The sequence below is a fragment of the Phyllostomus discolor genome, chromosome 2, assembly GCF_004126475.2.
Source record: "Phyllostomus discolor isolate MPI-MPIP mPhyDis1 chromosome 2, mPhyDis1.pri.v3, whole genome shotgun sequence".
Classification (NCBI taxonomy): Eukaryota; Metazoa; Chordata; class Mammalia; order Chiroptera; family Phyllostomidae; genus Phyllostomus; species Phyllostomus discolor.
Window position 1 is genome coordinate 73,581,686 of NC_040904.2, and position 20,865 is coordinate 73,602,550.

Here is a 20,865-nt window from a genome sequence, read left to right on the forward strand (position 1 = left end):
CTACAACTTATATTGTAACAAAAAAATTGTCTTTCTAAGAATTAGCAGTGGATCTTGACCAGTGTGGCTCAGTTGGTTGGGCGCTGTCTCACAAAGAGAAAGGCCAGTTTAATTCCTGATGCACATGGCCTGGGTTACAGGTTCTATCCCCAGTGGAGGTGCGTTCGAGAGAGGCAGCTAGCTGATCCAGGTTTCTGTCTCACATTGATGTTTCTCTCCCTCTCTTCCTCCCTTCCCCAAACCAATCAATAAAACCTAAAAAAAAATCCACATTTCTAAATATATGTTATAAAAAGCCATTACGCTAAAAAAAATTAATAATAATTGGCAGTTGTGAATGGAATGAGCCTAAGAATTAGGTTGTTTCAGAAGAAATTTGATCTTATAATTCCTTTCCTATAAATATTTAGGGGATAAACATTTTAAAATATATTTTTTAAACAGGCAAGTTTTAGTGATTCCATTTCAGTCAAACATCGATGCCACAGAAGACTTTGGGAACCCAAAGAAGAAAGTAGACTCATTCTGATTTGACTACATTTATGAAGTGTTCAGTGGCACTTTTCACAATCACTACAATTTTGTAATGTTATAATATCCTTCGCTAAAAATAAAACTTTCTTTGGTCCCTAAAGATTAGGAAACAAGGATTTTTACACGTTGATGTTGATGAAAATACTGAACTTTAAAAAAAATGTTCCCTAACTTCCCTCCCATCTTTGGCAGAAGAGTTTCTTTTAACAACTCTGTTCAGACAGCAGGTTAACAGTAGCAGAACAGTGTAGCAGTTTCTGTTACTGAAAATGAAGCAGCCCAGTGTTGCATTCGGTTACCTGGTGGAGATTTCACAGTATCAAAGAAGTAGAAATATGGTACAAAAGTATCAATACTAATGATAGCACCTAATCTTAGAAAACATAAAATGACCATCTGTCAGATAATCATGTGTAGAACTGCCCTGAGGGGAGTACCTGGTTATGGCCAGGCCTGGTGGCAAGGGGCTCAAGATTGTGACGCTATAGGTTAAAAGGGGAATCTGGCAGCCAGCTGGCTTCACCTTATTTGATATGCAATGACGTGTATTTTATTATTTGCATTTGAATGCTTTTAGGAGAAGCCTGCATTCTCACCTTCTCCATATGCACATTCCTTACCACCCCAGAAGCCACATTTCTAGCCTGATCCCTGTGGGCCTATTTAAATACATAATCCTATTTCAGACTCTCCCCAGTAAAATAGTATGTGTTCAGGTCTGAAAAAAGATCTATGAGGACTTCTCCTATGATGCCATTACTCTGCATGAATACATGCTTGTAGCAATAAGAAAACAGCTTTCCAATTTCCTTTCTGTAGAAGCTGAGTCTCAAAAAGGGATTTAATCTCTACTTCTAACTTTAATTCCTTCAAGAGCCAATTGGGTCAAATTTGCCTTAGAGGACACCTGAGGATTGTGAAGTCCAATTCCAGGTACCCTACTGCTGGAACACCACACACACTTTCCCCACCGCCACCACCTTCCCAAGAACTTGAAAGCCTGAACAACTTCCTCCTATCCCCAATCACTGAAAATACTTAACTATGCAAATTCTTCCACCGTTAGAGATGGAAAAGTAAATTCTGAGTTTGTCAACTACTACCAGGTAAAGCTGAATGTATCAATCAGCATAAGCGACAAATAGGTCTTTCCATTTTAATGCCCTACTCTACCGAATTTTTGAAAATTTATACATAAGAGCTCACAAAAACAGCAGATCGAAGCGCTGTATGGCTGAAGTCAGCTTTTGGCATTTATTCTTGAAAGAAATGAACACATAGGTACTGCACAGGAAGTTACAGATTTGTCATTGGTGTTTAGGATTCTAAATATCATTAAACCATTTTATATTTTTTAAAAAAGATCAGTATCTAGTTAAGATAATATTGTTAGAAAATTTTTTTAACATTTTATTTATTTACTTTTAGAGAGGGAAGGGAGGGAGATAGAGAGAGAGAGAGAGAGAAACATCAATGTGCGGTTGCTGGGGGTTATGGCCTGCAACCCAGGAATGTACCCTGGCTGGGAATCAAACCTGGGACACTTTGGTTCCCAGCCCGAGCTCAATCCACTGAGCTATGCCAGCCAGGGCTATAATATAGTTAGAAAATTTGATCTCAAAACTTAATAACACAAATGAGTTAATAGTAAAGTATCAGTGCATTTACAACTAACTCGTGACTAAATAATTGCTGTTTTAATATTAAGTATTGATTTAGAATAATTCCTTTTAGGGACAGAAATTGGTTCCCAATGCTAGTTGGATCTAAACTTGAAAAGAATGACCTTATTGGTGAATCTGATAATATGAAATGAAGGAAACATACATATGTGATGATTATCTAAGCCTTTGTACATGCTTGTGTTTGTATGTGAAGTCAGATTAAACATTTCCAGCAGATTTATATTGAAAGTGCAAAAAGCCACTATCCTAGATTTATATTGCATTACATTTTGCTTCTGTTTTCAAGTTTCAAAGCTATGCATAATATGTGTATTTTTATGGGTGCATGTGTATATGTGCATCCCACACTGCCTTTTGCAAATTAAAGAATCCCTTTACCACTTTATGTTTTCAGTGGGGGATCTATCCAGAGACAGAATTTAGACATCTACGTATCTGAATAATTTGAAATTTGCTCTTGAATAAGAAAAGCCTTTATATGTTTATTGCCTTAAAACCTCCTGTACTGAAGCATAAATGATCAGGCCACCGAAAATCTTTGTTCTTGCTAATACACCAAAGTTTCTAGTCATCTAATTGATGCTGATCGTAGGTGCACAGACATGTGTGATCTACATAGACTATAACCTGTGTGATACTTGGTCTTTGTCAATATTACAAAAAGCAAGAGACTGGACAGTATAATTTATTGAGTAAGCATTCCAAATCAATCATAAAATTTGATATAATTATTCCCATTATCGTTATATAAAATCAGTTAGATAAACTTTGCCAGCAGGTTCACACTCAAAATGCAAAATATGTCACTATATGATATTAATATCACATTACAGTTTGCTTCTACTTGAAAGTTTCAAGGAAGTACATTCTTCTAAATTAAATATTTCTTGAGCTACAATTCCCTGAATTCAAAAGCATAATATATCAATCTTTATTAATAATAAATCATATTCTAATTAAACAAAAAATGATAGTCTTTTTTGATAGGACCCCAGATAATTTTGTGGTTATGAGATTTTAAAAATAAATTACATTGTTAAATTTAGTCAGTCACTCTTCAAGTTTGTAGGCATTATTAACAGTACACTCCTTCCTTCATTTAATGATGAACAAATCATTAATCAATTAAATTAAAGATTTCATGCCTGCTATAAGCAAATGCTTTCCAAGGCACTGGAAAAAAACAGCAAACAAGCACACATCTTCCCTGTACCCTCACAGTTTACAGAAGAGCCATTTGTGGCTTAAGGATCCATTAAAAAAGCATATTTCTATAGCTAAACATCAAGAAAAGAATGCCTAGGAAGAATAAAAGGTCATAAATTAATGTTTCTGCAAATCTCTATTGAAACATTTCTTTGGGCACTATGCCCTAACTGTATTAGCTTCAGAGGTGTCACTTCTGGTTAAGATTTATTCCTAAATGTGATAAGGCACCTCTGGCTCTTAGTGTAAAACTGGAGTTCAAACAAACTATTAAAGCTGATGGTAAGCAAGACATTGGTTAAGGAATTATCTAATTGGATTTTCTCTGGTCACTGAGCCACACCAATCAGGGAAAGATTATTGTTTTATTACTATTAGTATCTTTTAGTTTAAATGTACAATGCAGCTTTGGAGAATTATTTCAAAGAAAATAATTCATCAAAATAATTTAAATTGAATTTTTTAATGTAGAAAAGAAAAGCTTCTGCAAAAGTTATTGATGTAAAATGATTTTTGAAGCCAACCAAACAACTAATTTCCATGTTTGTTGGAGAACAGAGAGGAATAACCAGTAGAAAAACTTGCAATTACACAATAGGAAATTTTATCTGCAGTCAAGATTTTCCTTGGGAATCGTAAATAAGCTCTGATTCAAACTTGTTTTCACCCGTTTTTCTCTCTGCCTTCGGTTGCAAAACCAAACTCTTACTACTTCTTTCTCGAGATTCAGTTCTTCTGCCATCCGCATGATCTCTTGAGAGGAGGGCTTACTCTGCTCTCCAAAGTGTCTCTCCAGAGCCCCTTTAGCAGCAATACTGGGAGATGGGGTTGGGGCGGCAGGTGGGGGTAGAGAGGGTGATATTAAGTTTTTGGCAGTTCAGAATTAAGTTAGGTTGAATTTCCTAAATATTTACATGAAGACAAAACTTAAAGACTCTGAAAACATTTTTAAAACTCTTCAAAAAGACAGATGTATGACTTGTCATACTTTTAGATGCTTGTCTTTTTCAGGGTACCATTTATTACCAGAGTCACAGGAAGAAAGGAGAGGAACCCAGACTTTGTTTATCCCACTTTTCACCACAAGAGGGCACTGACTTCCTGAGAAGGAAGGAACACTTTGCTAGGCATTTCTACAAGTTCCTCAGAAATCATTTAAGGTGTTTACCATGCAATAGATGAAATGTTCAGTGAACAACCAACCAAAACAAAACCTATATGTTAGCATTTCCTCTGTGAGCCTCATGGACGTTACAAAAAGATCAAACAATCTTTCTGGTTTAAATTTCAAGAAGTTGCCTTTGACTTGAAAATAACTAAAATACTAATTACTAGTTTTGTTATTTTTAATAACACAGATACCAAATTGCCAGAGCAAGACTTATATCTAACACTTCAACAGAAACAGTCGCTACTTTTAGAAGTAATTGTTCAGATTCTACTTTATCCAAAACTTGTGGAGCACAAGTGTTCTTGAATCTAACAATACGAACTATTCCAAGAATTGTTTAAAATTACTAGCTCTCTGCTTTTCACTATTAAGTTATTAAAATATGCTTTTTTCCACATACCTTGTTTTTATTCAGTTGACTATATTCACCTTACATTTGTATGCTATGTTGCACCTATTTGAGCTACAAACCAATTTCTATTAGTAAAATATCCTTTTCTTCCTCCAGTAACATTTACTGTCTCCAAAGCGTACCTTATAGTTGTTCTGCGTTTCCTCTTCCTCTCATTGACTCCCACTTTTTCACTGTATAAAGCTGTAATGGGAAAAAGAGGGACAATTACAGAAGCTCAGTAGGGTTAAAACAAAACCTGGATTTGGATTTGAAATGTTCATTATAAAGCAATGCAAAATAAAATCACTGTACATTTTTCTTTTAATTTTTTGCAACTGATGCCATTTTATATTGCAAGCCCTAGATAGAAATGCAGACAACTGGAATTGAACAATAAAATAATCTAAAAAAATGTTAATATAGAAATATTAACTTTTCAAAAACAATTATGTATAAATCATATCGCTACTCTGCTTTTGTTTCCTCTCTTGGTCTAAACACTCTCAAACCTTGCTCTTTATCCAGCCTTGACATATTAGTGTGAGTAGATAATTCTATCACATTAAATTGCTCATTTGGCAATCGCTTATGCTAGTCACTTGGAAGACTACTGTGTGAAAATGCTCTGTTTAGGCTAGTACAAGGTTATAAAAATGATTGCATGTACAATCACTACAGTACAGAACAAAAGGAAAGAAAATCTGAATGTGTTAAAAATTCATCTCACCATTTCACACCTGTGCCACATTGTCTTAGAAAGCTGTCCTCATACAACTTATTCTTCCACTATTTACCTTCTCAGTAAATTTATCCCTATGCTTGAATTAGCTTTCCTTTCAGTGTGATGAAATAAGACAGTTATTTTTTTTTATCTTAAAGAAGAAAAACTAAACTAAACCTCAAACCTCTCACTTTATTGTTAATCCCACCAATAGAAGCCACTATTTTTAGGTTAAACCATCACAGAGCCTTCCGAGACACAGCTTCAGTACCTCCCACTTGCTCCGCTTCCTCCAGCCATTTGGATAATATTGCTTTCAGTTTGCATGCATTTTTGAAGCTGAGCTGCAGGTTTTCAAATCGGCAGATAGTTGTTTGACTGAATTCAGAGCCATGCACAGCTGCCAAGGCCTCCCCAACATTTGTTTGGGTGTATCCTGTGGAGGGACAGTAAAGACCATTAGCTTCGGCTTTCAAGAAGCATTCATTTTGGTCCAGTATTGCATAAATCTGTGTATCTTTCTTTGTTCAGTACTGCTTTTAAGCCTATATTTGTTGGAAATTTAGAATTATTTTGTAAGGTTCACTGTAAAATTGTCCAGTATTTAAAAAAAATATTCCTTCTAGTTAATTATTTTTTCTACATGTCAAAATAATTCATATGGGAACTCCTGCCATTCACAGTATTTAGTCAAATTGTATAGCTGTATCATCAGATACTTAAACATTCTTGTACTCTATGGTATTATTATTAAATATCTCATGATATATGCTCAAGGCAATAGTATATTTAATATAATGCATAACATATATGGTACTATATCATAAATATTTTTATCTCAACTGTAAGAGTGAAAAAATCAACTATATTGTTGAAGGGTACCAAGTAAAACTAAAAATTATCCTTAACTTTCTTTGTTTCCCATGTTTATTATGAGACTTTGATCACCCACCATTTTATTTACACATCCAAACACATTTATTACCTCATTTGGTAATGCTTCTATCTCCTGGCAAAGATGCTCATTGATTGTCCTGGACATTGTTACTGTACAAGTTGCTAGGAACCATCAATATCAAATTATAAACATTCACAACAATATAAATACCAAACATAAAATGAATGTTATAAATTGCTTACTGCTATGTTTATTGCATATAGCAACTACACATTAATTTAGGGCCTACGGCTATATACCTGTATTCATAAAGTGGTTGCATATGATACTCATCAATAAATTTTATTACCAAATAACTTATGGTTCATTCCACAAGTACAGAAGTTTGAACTATAATTTTCAATCCATTAAAAAATTCACTACTTCATGAATTTAAATCAAGATTAGTTGTTGCAGTTGTTTTATGATGAAACACTTTTCAGTAGAAAGTGAGCAAAGGCTATGAACACAAAATCCACAGAAATGAAATTACAGGTGACTGCCCAACACCTAACACAACACTCGAATCTTCACTCAGACGAGAAATTGGATATGCAACTACCATGAGATATGACTTTGACCTGTTTGATTTGCAAAGATACAAAAGATTAAGCACATATTTTTTCTCAACAACTATTTATTTATTCTATTTGTCAGTCACTGTTCTAAGTGCACAGGAGATGTCCTTAAGGAGAAAACAAAAACAAACAAACAAACAAATCAACAACCAGCAAAAAACTCCTGCCTCAATGGATATTGCTTTCTGGTTGATGGCAAAAGAGGCATTCTGATGGCAGCAAAATTTGGTACAATGTGTACATGGACATATTTGGCATCTATCAAAATTATAAGTATGTGCACTCTGATGAAGCAATTTTGCTTTTAACAGTTTTCCTGCACATACATTTGCATAGGTACAAAATGACATTTATGAAGTTTATTATTGTAATATTGATTTTAACAAAATAATATTGGAGACCACATAAATTTATCATCAGTAGGGGATTGGTTAAATAAAATGTAAAATGGAATATAAGAGATCCATTAAAAAAAAGGTTTCTAAAAATGGATATGGAAAGCTCCTCAACATAGTTATTTTTTAAAAAAAATCTGCATGAAGAAATATATGTATTTGCTTATATATTATAATATCTGTAAAAGGTTACACAAGAAACTAACAACATTGAATAGTAGGAAAGACAAAGCAGAAGGAATACACTTTATTTATATTCTTTTATGTCTTTAAATAATATGGATGTATCATCTATTCAAAAATTCAAAGAAAATACAGAGAAAACGGGGCACTTTGAAACTAATTTTGAGGTAGTTAAGTTGAGAATGAATGCCATTAACTTGAACATCTATGTATTGAGGGTATGAAAAGTTTAGAAAGAAATAGAGGTTTGTGTAGGAGTGTCACACTTGGACGAACTTAAATCCACGGTAGAGATCTGTAGACTGAGAACTGTCTTGGGCTTTTGAGCAGAGTAAAAGAGATTGATCAGTATTATAGTCAGGACCCGAAGACCAAGTTGTGTGGCACATTGCTCTTAAAAAGCACATACCTAATTTGATTCTTCTCACTTTAAATTCATTGGCAAACTTTTCAAGTTCTCGAATTTCTGGAGAATCCATGTCTATGGGCTCTTCAACCAATTTACTTTTCCGCCTGAGTTCCTGCTTGAAATCAGCAGCTGTGGGGTCCTCTGCCAGGAGGGGCTGGTGCATGGTCGGAAAGCCGTGGCTCAGGGTGTGGTCAGGAAACTTATAGAGACAAGGGGTTAAACTGCCTGTGAATAAAGAAAGGAAAAGGCCATTTGTAGGTACCCCTATTTCTATACAGCCGAGGGTTTTTGCCTGTTAGAGCCCATTATTTTGCTATAACCAGTCTCCATTCTAAAAGGTAAACTGACAATTAGTCTTCTAAAGTGTGAGCAGCTTAATATAAATGTGATTATTTATTTCCCACCTTCCCTAGAAAAGCAAAAACTAAGATAATGCCAAAGGAATTGAAATAATTAAAATAAACAATAAAAATAAGCAAGTTCTCTCAGAAGTGTAAGTTTTCCATCATTTTTTCTATTAAAGTTGCCCATTTCTAGGAATCTGAGGTTCAACTCTAAGCAGAGCATATATATATTTTTAAAGTTTAATCTTTATTGTACTTTTTTCCATTACCATTTAGTCCCCTTATAACCCCCACCCCCAGCAATCATCACACCGTTGTCCACATCCATGAGTCCTTCTTTTTTGCTCAGTCCCTCCATTCTCTAAGCCACACGTCTACCAGCTCTCATCTGGTCTCCATCTATGAGTCTGTCTCTCTTGTGATTGTTAGTTGAGTTTGTTCATCAGAATGTATATTTTGATTTCTATTTTCTTAATTCATTGAACACATAATCTGTGATGTTTTTTAAAATCAAGTCTCATAAGTGCTATACTGGAAAATTTTCTAAGGATCAGAAAATTGATTTTACAATATTTAGAAGCTTCACTTTTACCAATAAATGCTTAGCTTCAAAGGGAAATAATCGTGTCTTTTAAAAATTTAACATAGGGAAAAAGAATTATAAGAACATACAGTACATTAATGTGATTTAAATATATTTGAGGAGTGAATAGATATGAACAAAAAGTAATGTTTAAAGTTCTATTAAAAAGTCAACAAGATTTTTTGAAAAGTATTCAATATAATGAAATCATTTTTTGATAATTTTTAAAGTATGCACACAGAATTTTAATGGAATTTGTTATACTAGCCTACTGGTAAGACCTGGACATAGGCAAACCTGGGACTCTTGCCCCAGATTCCTGCAAGAACTGGCCGCAAGGGGTCCTCGTAGACCTACTGTCTCTTAGAGGGCAGGCGCAAAGATGGACACCCCAGTCTTGACTCACTTGACTGAGCCGTCTCTTCCCAGGCGGAGAGACCACAGACAATTGGCTCTGTGGGTGGGGAACCCAGCAGGCACCATCACTACAATGCCTGTAGACTTGTATATAAGTCCTTTAATACTGTTAAGGTGCTGATGTACAATTGCTGTGTTTCTGTAAACATACTATGTCCCAAGTTCATGCCATAAATGATGCTATAAAGGAAGAAAAATGTCAAGGAAGAGTTCAGTTCTAGATATGATAGGTAATCACCCATGAGTAATAGGGTACTGTGTTGATTGAGTGGTTTAAAAAATAAATCACAAAAAAATAAAATATCTACAGAATTTTTAATTGCTTCCAAACTTTATTATCTATTAGTAGAGAAGATACTATCTCATTTGGGGGGCATGGGTGAGAGATAATAGTCAAATTCCCAAACATTTTGTTTTCTTCATTAGTCCATTACATTTTAATTGGTAGAGAGTTCACTTCAATTTATGTTAAATGACATATGTATCCAAGACATTTTGATATAAATATTCAGTAATCAATCATTTTTGTTATGAATATAAATAAATATTTAAACCAAAAATAAATTACTACCGAATATATATAATAATCATCTTGGAAATGTTGAAAATATACATCAAATTTATGCTACTTATAATATCTTCATAAATATACCCACAAGTCAAAGACATGAGTAATAATGTATTTTGCCAGAATATATAGATCTTATATTAATATATCAATATCTAATGAGTAAAGAATACTGTAAGTCAGCATACTGTTGGCTTGTTTATGAAGAATATGTAATTATAAATCAGACCCTTATCCAATAGACTATATTCTTTTTCTGAAGCAAAGTAAACATATACGTGAAAGATTAAACAAAAAGCATAAAATCAATTAGGCTGTTTCACAGGTATTAAAAATATTTGAAAGAAAACATTCATGTCTAGAAAACTTCATGTTACTTTTACAAATCAAAATTATTAAGTTTTACTTTTCAAAAAGTCAGTTAGTCCTCTAATTAATGTTTTAGTGGATGTTAAACTGATCAGACCAGATAAAAACTTTAAACACAATTGTATCAATGTTGAATTTATTATATAGTTTATTTTTGAAAATGATTATTCATTTGGGGGTTAATTTTTAGCTTTCTATTAGTTTTAGATTTTTGCTAGTTAAAGTAAAAGAAAGACTAGTACATAAGAAAACTGATCACATTTAGTTTAGCATTTACTTAGCATTTACTTATCATTTATCTCAAGACTTTTCTTTCACTAGTGTTTTAGAGTTGATTCTTATATATAAAACAATCTTCTTTCATCATTCAGCAATTTCAAATGCAACATAATGCACTTAATGATAAAATACTCTGAAACACAGTCAAAGCAGAGACAAAAAATGAGGCCACTGTTACATTTTGCATATCTAATATATTTTAAGGTATTTTTCAGAAGTACCCAACCTTTTTGGCACCATGAACCTATTTCATGGAAGAAGGACCTGGGGGCGGCAGGGACCTGGAGCTCAGGTGAGCCTCATTCCCCCATTGTGGATGGGGTTCTGGAGGTAGGACAGGAGGCAGAGCTCAGTTGAGCTTTGCTTGTTGCTGGGCTCATAACAGGTGGGACAGGACTTGTCCACCACCCAGCCCCAGAGGGTGGGTACTGCTGCTTCAGATAACTCACTTAACCTACGTTGAATTATGTTTATTTTACACAGGTAATTTTTTGCATATCTTTTACATGAGATACCATGAGACCTGAATTTGTTAGCAATCTTGATTATTCAATTTTTGTTGCTGATCTTTGTCACACACTGCTGCAAATTTTCTGTGGCTCTTTGTTCTGTGCTGCCATTTTCTTATCCATATATAAACAAATGATAAAGGAAGAATATGATTTTTTACCACAATTTAAAATGTAGGAAACTTAGGTAAAAAGAAGTTAAATAACTTTCCTTGGGTGCCACAATGAATTAACTATACAGTTGAAACTAGAACTGAAGTCCAATGAACATTGCAATAAACCACATCAAAATAATTGCCTCATCTATACTCAGGTAAATTAAATTCTTTCTTATAAAAACTTCTACAGTTTAAACACATTGGGCTACATTAAAACAAACACTTTCAAACAAAACTACTATAATTATTTATTAAAATATTAGAAGTGGGTATCTCTAGTTCCAGAAAAAATTAAGAGTATTTTATATATTATAAGTGGTCTGCAAAAATAGACATTTAGAAAATAAACTTGATCATGAGTCTGTGAAAAGTGCATAGGAAGCACAATACTCAAAGGCTAGGCACCCAGAACAAAAAGGAAAACACATGTGATAAGTTTTTATTTTTCACTAAGTGAACATTTCCACAATTATCCACAGGGACACAGTTTTTCTGGAACTAACCCTAAACAGAAATTTATAATGAGTCATAAGTACAGCCAAAAACACTGCAGTTTTTATTACCTGATCCCATATTTGGGGGAGACTGGTGGGAGATTGGTATGGCATATTTGGCACGACATTTTTAAAATCTTTCTAAAGCCTGGATTAGTGGAAAGGGGGAAAGGGGAGAAGACAAAAGATGCTGTGACTCATGTGCAGCAGCGAGTCACATATTCAACTTCCCAAACGTCAATAAAGCAAAGTTTTCTGTCAGTCTAGACAAGTGCTCACCTAAATAGCTTGGAAACATCTGCATCTTCTTCACAGCCCAAAGTCTATTTTCACATTGCAAATGAATCCCCTACAGCCTCACTGGATTGCTCTCTGTGTATTTCTGTGTGGTGGAGGTGGGAGGACACAGGTGAATCTTTAAAGCAGGCAATGGGGAGGCAGAGGTCTGGCCCGCCTTGCAGGACACTGGCTCAACGGACCATGGGATGGGGCAAATTGCCGTTCTGCGGCATGTGGCTCTGACACATACTAACCAGCAGTGCCTCTGAGGTAATGGCCTTGAAGCCTTAAAAGAACAAACGTGAAGTAAAGAGACAAAGCAAAATACTGTGCCTTGCTGTAGACATACCCAGGAATATGCATTTAAATAGTTCTATTTATTTTCTTTTGTTCCTCATGCATGACAATGTGAAGAAAGTCATAAATTTGAGTTGTGACCTTTCTCTTTTGTGTACTGGTAAATCCTTTCCATATACAACAGAGGGCCTCTGCCTGGTTTTGTAAGTTAGGTTTATTCAAAACCAGCCATGCCCATTTGTTTACATATTGCTTATAGCTGCTTTCCTGCTACGACCACCAAGCTGAGTAGTTGAGACAGAGCCTAATTAAAGAACAGGAAAAATACATTAGGTCATGGCTAGTGCAAGGCCCTTTATGATTCGGAGGAAAAAGATCTTCAGAATTAAAAAAAAAGAAAATTTGAGAATGAAGAGATGGACTTCAAAATAGGCTATTTCTCTCTGTCAGCTAACAAACTGATTTCTGTTGCCGTTTGTATTAGTCCACAAGAAGTGGGCATTTTCAGCCACAGTAATTTTTTCTCTTATTCTCTACTTCTCATTAAAAAAAAATGGACATTCATTTTCTTGGTTGATTCCCAAACCTCAGCTATTTTGCTTTTCTCTTAAAATTAATTTTTAAACAAGGACTGTCACATTAGGTCTTGGTTTGGCCAACATGTGATATAATCCAGCTGGGTTAAACATTCATTACCACGTAGATGATTTGCTCAGTTTCCGCAGGTGGGCGGGCAGGGTGAACCGTCCACTGAGCTTGTTTCCTAACTCTCACCCAGCATAGGAAACTGGAAAACAGAAACAATCTCAGGTACTCAAAAACCAAAGTTTTACGGATGTTTGCTGTTGTTTTGTTTTGTGATTAACTAAATGAGATTTTGAATAGCATTTATAATTCACTGGTTGCTTTTATCTACACTGTAGGATGTTGAATTATCTAAATTCTCAGAAGAGACAGAAGAAGGAATATAGTCGCAAGTGTATCTAAAGAGAAGATCAAAGGAGAAAGATGGGTTGAGTTGCTAAACCTGAGCCACAACTCAACTCTAATCAACTTGAGGTACCCACACAACCTAAATATGAAGAGATTGAAACTCAGAGATGTTAAATGACTTCAACAGAGTTCATAATTATTTCATAATGCAGCTAGTTCATTGCTCCCAATTAGTTAATCTTTTTGGTATGCCTACACCTGGATCATGAGGTACAGTGAATTAACCTGTAATTAAATTCGGCCCTATTAACTTTAACAAAATATTAGCTATAGCTTTTCTTTTTCGGTGGGTTACTAATGTAATGAAATGCTCAAACTTAATGTAAGCATCAGAGTGTGGGTAATAGATAAGCACATTAGCAGGTGACAGGTAAGGTGGGGGGGTACAGTGTGGAGGGATTGAGCGAAAAAGGACAAAGGACTCATGGACATGGACAACAGTGTGGTGATTGCAGAGAGGAAGGGAACATAAGGTGACTAAATGGTAATAAAAAAATACAATAAAAATTATTTTAAAAATATAGCAATTTTGCTTCCTTTGAAATATAGTGCTTTCTGTAGCTTCACTTTTGTATGGAGTATGTGGCAGTGAACCTGTCTTTGTTCCTGATGATAAGAAATGTCTGTGGATTGTGTGATTTGATGAATGTCTTAAGACTACTCAGAAAATTCAAATGATATAACTAGGTTTCTCTCCTGTATTTTATACCTTTGCAATCTTACTTGTGAATCCTCGTGTTTTATTACTCAATTTGTGTAGCATCTCTAGGGATAAAGGCAGGAGAGCTCAGATTCTCTGAGTCAACTCTGCTGTGATACAAATGCTAATACTGAATATGTCAAAATAATGACATTCTAACAAATTAGAAAGCATATCACATTTTAATGATATTATTCTAAAAAAAATAGTTCAAATATAATTTATATGCTTGCTGTGGTGAGTTTTTCTTTCGGCAACATACTTAATTTTGTTTTAAGACTACAGCGATATTTCCAAATCTTAGGTTAACGTTTTGTTTTTGCTGTCGCCCAGCCTTTGAATCATTTTAAAGGGCTTTTCCAGGGGCCCCTGTGGGTTTGTTGAGTGCCTGCCAGGAAAGTTGAGCCAGCACGACCTAGGCTGCCTGAGCCTGTTTGCTCCAATCCTGGAAACTGTAGGATGTTAGAATTTCAGGGCAGCTGGGAACTCACTAGGCCCTCAGCTCTGGCCTAGATCAGTGGGAAGGAAAGGGGTAGCAAAAACCATTTTAAAGTATTTGGTCTGTGACTGATTTGACCTTTGGGCTAACCTCAATCTGCTGCTGCCTGTTGCTGGGTTTTGAGGGCACATTAAGTTGCACCTGACTCCAAGGGAATCACTGTGAATGAAAAGCAAGGCCTCTCCTCCAGAAGAGCAGCGCGCCAAGCAGCGTGCTTGTCGTTTCCCATCTTCATAATCAAAATGTGGTGGAGGCCACCAAAAGCGTTCTACCTGCACCTCTGGTGGTTAAACGCGTATCATTTTACTATTTTATAATGAAAGTAGTTCATCATCAGTGAGGGGTGTTCTCATTAACCAGGAATACGGATTAACTACTAAGTGTCTGAATCATAAATTATCAGTTTTCAAAGGGAAAGAAAAATATATGGCTTTCCTTATTTCTTAATCATTAAAAAGAAACATTAGAATGTATAGGTAATCTTTAAGAACATCAGTCTTCGTTTCCATAAAGGTGATGATACTAGCTTATTCAGAGAGCTGCTTTCACAGAATGTAAGAGAAGATGATTAGTTCTGGAATATTATATTTTTAAACTTTTAATGTTTCACTTGGTTCTAAACAGAGAAATTCTGAGAAATTAAAGATTGGTAAATTCAATTATTTGTTTAATTTTTTCCAAATTTATAGGCATAAATCTATGTTTGACTTTTTCATTACTTATTCTGGATAACAAAACACAAGAAAAAATGTTCCTAATATGCGATTACTTTATCCAAAGTTCCCCTCTCAGTATGACACAGTGTGTGCACGCACATACACATGCACTTGTATTCTCACATAGAGCCTTAGTACTTATTGTCACCCATAATATTTCTCTCCCTGAAGTTGTAAATATAAAAGATAAAAGATATCTAAAAAAATGAGGCATAACAAAATTTAAACCGTTGAAATATTAAACCATTAAAATGTTTTCTCTGGTCTAAAATTAAGTCACGAGTTTTGTAATGAATGGATCCCTTTGGTCATATTTTTCTCTTCCTTAAGAAATATGCTCGCAGTGCCCCATATGAGCATTGGTAAATAAGTAGTCTTGATCTAGTGATGATTTATTTATCCAGAAAAGAAATGTATGCAAATTTCTGATCAAGATTCTCTCAAGCCCAGGAAATTCATCTAAGTTTCTCCAAACTCAATATTTAAAGACAATTTTTCTTACCTGCCATCACTCCATAGGTTGATGGTTGGTTTCCATAATGACAGGAAGGAACAGAATAATGAAGTCCGGTTGCTGTATTTCCCAACATTGTCACCGAGAAATATGTATGCAAACATGTAGAAGTTTGGATCAAAGACAAAACAGACGGGACTGGTAAGAAAATGTATGAGGATTGAAGACACTTTCATTTCAAAAATACACATTTATATGATTCTTAAATTTACATGCAATTGTTTGTTCTCATTTGGGGGAAGTTCTCTGAGTAAGTTAAAACTAGTGGTTAAGCTTATCTCCACTAATGAGACTGTAAGTCATCGAAGTGGAGCAGAGCCTTCACTGATAGTCCTATACACTGTGAGGGGATGACTGGCCAGTTTAGACCTTGGCTAATTGAGAACCGCAGAATTCTTGTAGGTTCCACTCAATATAATCATTGCAACAAACTGACTAGAGGAATAGTCTCTTAAAATCCTTATATAACATGATATTACAAAGTGGTCTTTCTCTGGAAGAATGAATACCGAAATCAACTCTTGGACATTCTTTACTTTGCTTATTCTCCTAACAAATTTCTTCCATCAAAGAGGAAATGGTAGAGCAACTAGGCTCCTCATAAAAATCCTGTTAAATTTAGAGGTTTGTGAAAATACCTTGACAATATATGATGTATTTATGTTGATGATGAAACCCTGAGGTGGTAAGTTTCTGCATGCACGCAATCCATTTAACAATTCTAATGATAAAGCAGGTCAAAGAGTAAGTTGATTGCGGAGTGGCAATGTCTATAAAGGTTGAGAATAGTGTACAAACACAAGCTTGTTCATAGTTAACATACCTTATGAGATCAATGTGTATTTTAAAAGCAAATTTAAATTACTAAGATTTTTAAAATCAGGCTTTAAACATGAATCACCAAGATGACTAAAAGCATGGACTATTGACAATAAAATCTCTAGCCAATGTTTCCTCATTTATTTAATTTTCTTATTCTCATTCATATCCTGAATATAGTGTTGGCTTTTCATAAATATAATATAATTATATCCTCTTGAACAAACTCAAGAGATATTAAAAAGTAGAGAATTTGAATCCTTTGAAAATGTTGAGAGATATGATAGCGACTAAAACCATGAGGTCTCTTCAGAAAATAAAACATATTTTCTCTAACTATAGAACAATGTTTAATATTTTAAAATATCTGTATAAATTTTCATTTTATAACTGACATGTAGAAAGAATTAAAGTAATTTTGCATTATCATTATACATAAAAACCTTGTTATGCATTTCAAAATTAAACAAGTAAATGAAAAACATTAAATACTCAATTGTTCTTATTATACCCATTATTTCTAGTTCCTTATTTGGACAAATGACTATGATTTGATGAAAAAAATATAAATGCAATGTTATTATCATTTAAAATATCTTTAAGTCATTTTTACTCATATTTTTTTTAAATTTACAAAGTTTAAACATATTTTGTTTCTATGATTTTGAGAAGATGGATAAAGGATAGGCTAATTTACTAAATATATCATTTATTTATTTAAAAATACATTTAAAAAATAAGTAAATGGGGTTTTGAGCCTAAAGTAGTTAAATCATTAATTCAATTCTAAATATTTCCATTCTGAAATAATATTCACACACAATAAATTAAACAAACAATGCATTATTCTCCTCAGCTCTTATTTATAGAAAGCTTTATTATTAAAAATATACAATTAGCTATGTGATAGTTTAAATTTTTATAGCACATATTTTTGGTAAAATATTTTATTATATATTTTTAAATGTTTGCATGTACTTTCAATATTACCTTTTAAATTAAGTTAAAAGACTCTTAGGTAAGTGAAAAAAATCTCAACATTAATGACTTTACCAAAATCTAGCTATATAATCTATATTCTTTAAAATCCAGCTAAAGATTAATGCTGAATTTATACATATATTTGTAAACTGCCTAATTATAATAAAAGATAAAGCCTAAATAATTTAAATCATAATATGAATTTATCAACTAGAATTTTGACTTCTAAATGTATAAAATTTATCTCCTATTTCAATTGCTTTCAAAACAAGTGGAAAATAAATATAGTATATTGTTATTTAATAGAAGAAATTTATTCAACTCAATTTAGTCTTTTTATAATTCTACTTTAAAACATTTTATTTGTTACTGCATAGTTAAAGAATGAATTATGGTTTTGCAAAACATGTTACAAAATTGTGTTTAAGTCAATATATTTGAATTCTCAAGTTTAATTTTTATTTAGGAAAGTTACATAAAAAAATTAAAACTTGGTTAGAGGTTGAATTCTCTTCAGAATGCAGACTTGAGAAAATTTAACACAGTTCCTTAGCTCTAAATGTTATATATTGCTTCTACTTTTCATTTTTGAGTTTTGAATTATGCTAAAAAGGTAAGTTTATTAAACTTATTTAATTAGTTTACTTCTTGACATGCATTTTTGTTGTTATTGGGAGTCATTTAATTGTGTTTACTATGAGGTATTTTGGCTGATTTTAGAATTGTAGTAAATGTTATCTAAAAACCAAATAAATTTGTAAGTTAAAGAAGTTACACCTTTAAAACACTAAATTATTTTAGATTATTTCTTTAGTTTGGCTCTTTACCCATAAACTTTTCATTAAAATAATTTTTGGATTAAAATTGGCCCAATTCACTGTTTAATTGTGTAAAAAACACATCTTTATAATTAAACTAGAAATAATTTAAATTGCTACATGTATTAATATTTCTTGAAAAGTTTCTTAGACATTTTGACTTCTTCAATATCCTTTATATTTAACTTAAAATATATTAAACTGAAGGGGGAAATAAAAGAAACAAAGAGATTCTGAACTAACAAGATTCAAATAATATACTCTGAAATCCTTAGGCCCAGCCACCTGCAGACTGTTACCAGAGTCAGTACCTGTGGACATCACATTGGTAGCATGGTTGGAGACCGGTAGGCACTCGGCGGCAGCGCTGTGATGCATTATCAGTGGTAGAGTTGCAGAAGACTCGGAATTCAGAGGTATAAAGGTATCAGCCGAAGTAAAAGGTTGGCAACTCATTCCCACAAGAGAGTAGAAAAAGGAAGAGAACTGTTGCTCCCAAAATCAGAGTTTTATTATATTACTGTCTCAAAGGGCTGTTTCAAGTCTCACTACCTGCATATATACATCAGGAAGGCTCTGAAGCCCCAAGAGGGCGCGTGCTGGCATTTATACTGCAGGGAAATCCCTTTATACATGTTAATCATCTTTTCCCAGGGGTATTGCTTTATCAGTCTGAACTGCCTTCCTTCTAACTCAAACATAATCCACGCGGGAGACGAAAGCTGGTTATGGGGTATAGATTGAAAGGAAGGGAGAAATCTGAAACTTTTTTTCACAACTTTAGTAATTCAGACCTTTTAGAAAGAAATCGAAAACTTAAAAAAAGTGTCCCTCAAAAAATAATGCTTCAATAAATTGAAAAATAAGGGTCTTTTCGTCACTAAAAAATGACAAATTTATATATATGAGATTTTTTCTTTTTTGATAACTTTCCATTAAACTTGCAAAATGACAAGAGAATATGCTACATACTTTTGAGAAATTATGAATATTTAAGTATTTAAATATAAATTGAAAGTATAGAAGACTAAATAAATATAAGAATGAATCTATAACTACTAATTCATGCAGTGATACATTTTTTAAAAACAATGAAAACCAATTTAATTTTTATAATATTATAAATGAAAAAACATTGAATAAAATTACAGTAATCTGTAGAGAAGATGAACATGAGTGATAGTATCTCTCCCTTGATTTCAACTTACTCATTCAAAAATGAATATATAGTAGGCTCTTACTGTATGCTGGTGAGATCTAGGCACTTTCCCCAGTTATGCCACGCAAATCTCACAACAACTGCCTGAGTCATACACCATACCATCCTCTCTACACCGGACCATGCCCAAGCCTCTGCACTTAACCATTCTGCTCCCGAGCTGGTAGTAACCATGGTAGCACTGGGTGCAACTTCATATACAGAATAGATTCACAATGTATGAGAATGGAAAAAAAACCAATACACTACAAACAATTGATTTGAAGATAAATATCAGCATCAAGATTTTGCAATGATCATGGTTTCAGTATATAAGTGAATAAATGTGACACTTTTAAAAAATGTACACTAGGAGTAAGATAGCAAACAGAAGTAAACTGACAAGCATTGATGGATATTGCTGACCTAAGCAAGGGCCATGCTTCATTAGAATTTTTTAAACATTAATATTTTGGAATATTCCAATTTGGTTGTTTTGTGTTAATTTAATGTTAATATTGAGAAGAAGGTAGTTTCGTAAAACTTAAATGTTTTCTTAATAACCCAATTGGTATTTTACAAAAAAATACTGGTGCCCCAATCATTAGCTATTGCTTCAAAAATAGTTATTTTTAAAATGACACATTTTTCCATATTTTCAAGCCTTATTAGTCTTCTCTAATGAGAGGAGATTATAGGTAATCAAAAATAATGATCTTGCCCTGGCTGGCATAGCTCAGTGGATTGAGTGCGAGCTGTAAACCAAAGTGTCGCAGGTTTGATTCCCAGTCAGAGTACATGCCTGGGTTGCAGGCCATGACCCCAGCAACTGCACATTGATGTTTCTCTCTCTCTCTCTTTCTCCCTCCCTTCCCTCTCTAAAAATAAATAAATAAAATTTAAAAAAAAATAAATAATGATCTTACTCTTGCAGAATTCTTATAACTTTTCAGAACTTCACATATTCAAAAAGTACTTTTCCAGTGTGTTTAAAAAAAGAATTTGCTAACAAAACTAAATAGAAATAAGTTTATTGGGCATTGCATATCTTAAAAATTAAGTAAATGATATACAGAAAGAATAGCACCTGAAAATTTCCCCTAATAATTTTGGTATT

At 33.6% G+C, this 20,865-nt stretch overlaps 1 protein-coding gene across 2 annotated transcripts; it reads right to left on the reverse strand.

Annotated features, from left to right (window-relative positions):
* Nucleotides 1–3,829: 3,829 nt before the first annotated feature.
* Nucleotides 3,830–19,006, reverse strand: POU1F1 (POU class 1 homeobox 1). Of its 2 annotated transcripts, none has more exons than XM_028504957.2 (6): nt 18,862–19,006; nt 15,921–15,992; nt 8,214–8,438; nt 5,983–6,147; nt 5,131–5,191; nt 3,830–4,240 (listed from the first exon to the last, which is right to left on the reverse strand). In XM_028504957.2, exons 1-6 carry the CDS (start codon nt 19,004–19,006, stop codon nt 4,030–4,032), a joined length of 879 nt encoding a protein of 292 aa, XP_028360758.1. In that variant the 3' UTR covers nt 3,830–4,029. The 2 variants fall into 2 exon arrangements, with proteins under 2 accessions (XP_028360758.1, XP_028360757.1); XM_028504956.2 differs by having other exon boundaries at nt 15,921–16,070.
* Nucleotides 19,007–20,865: the final 1,859 nt, after the last annotated feature.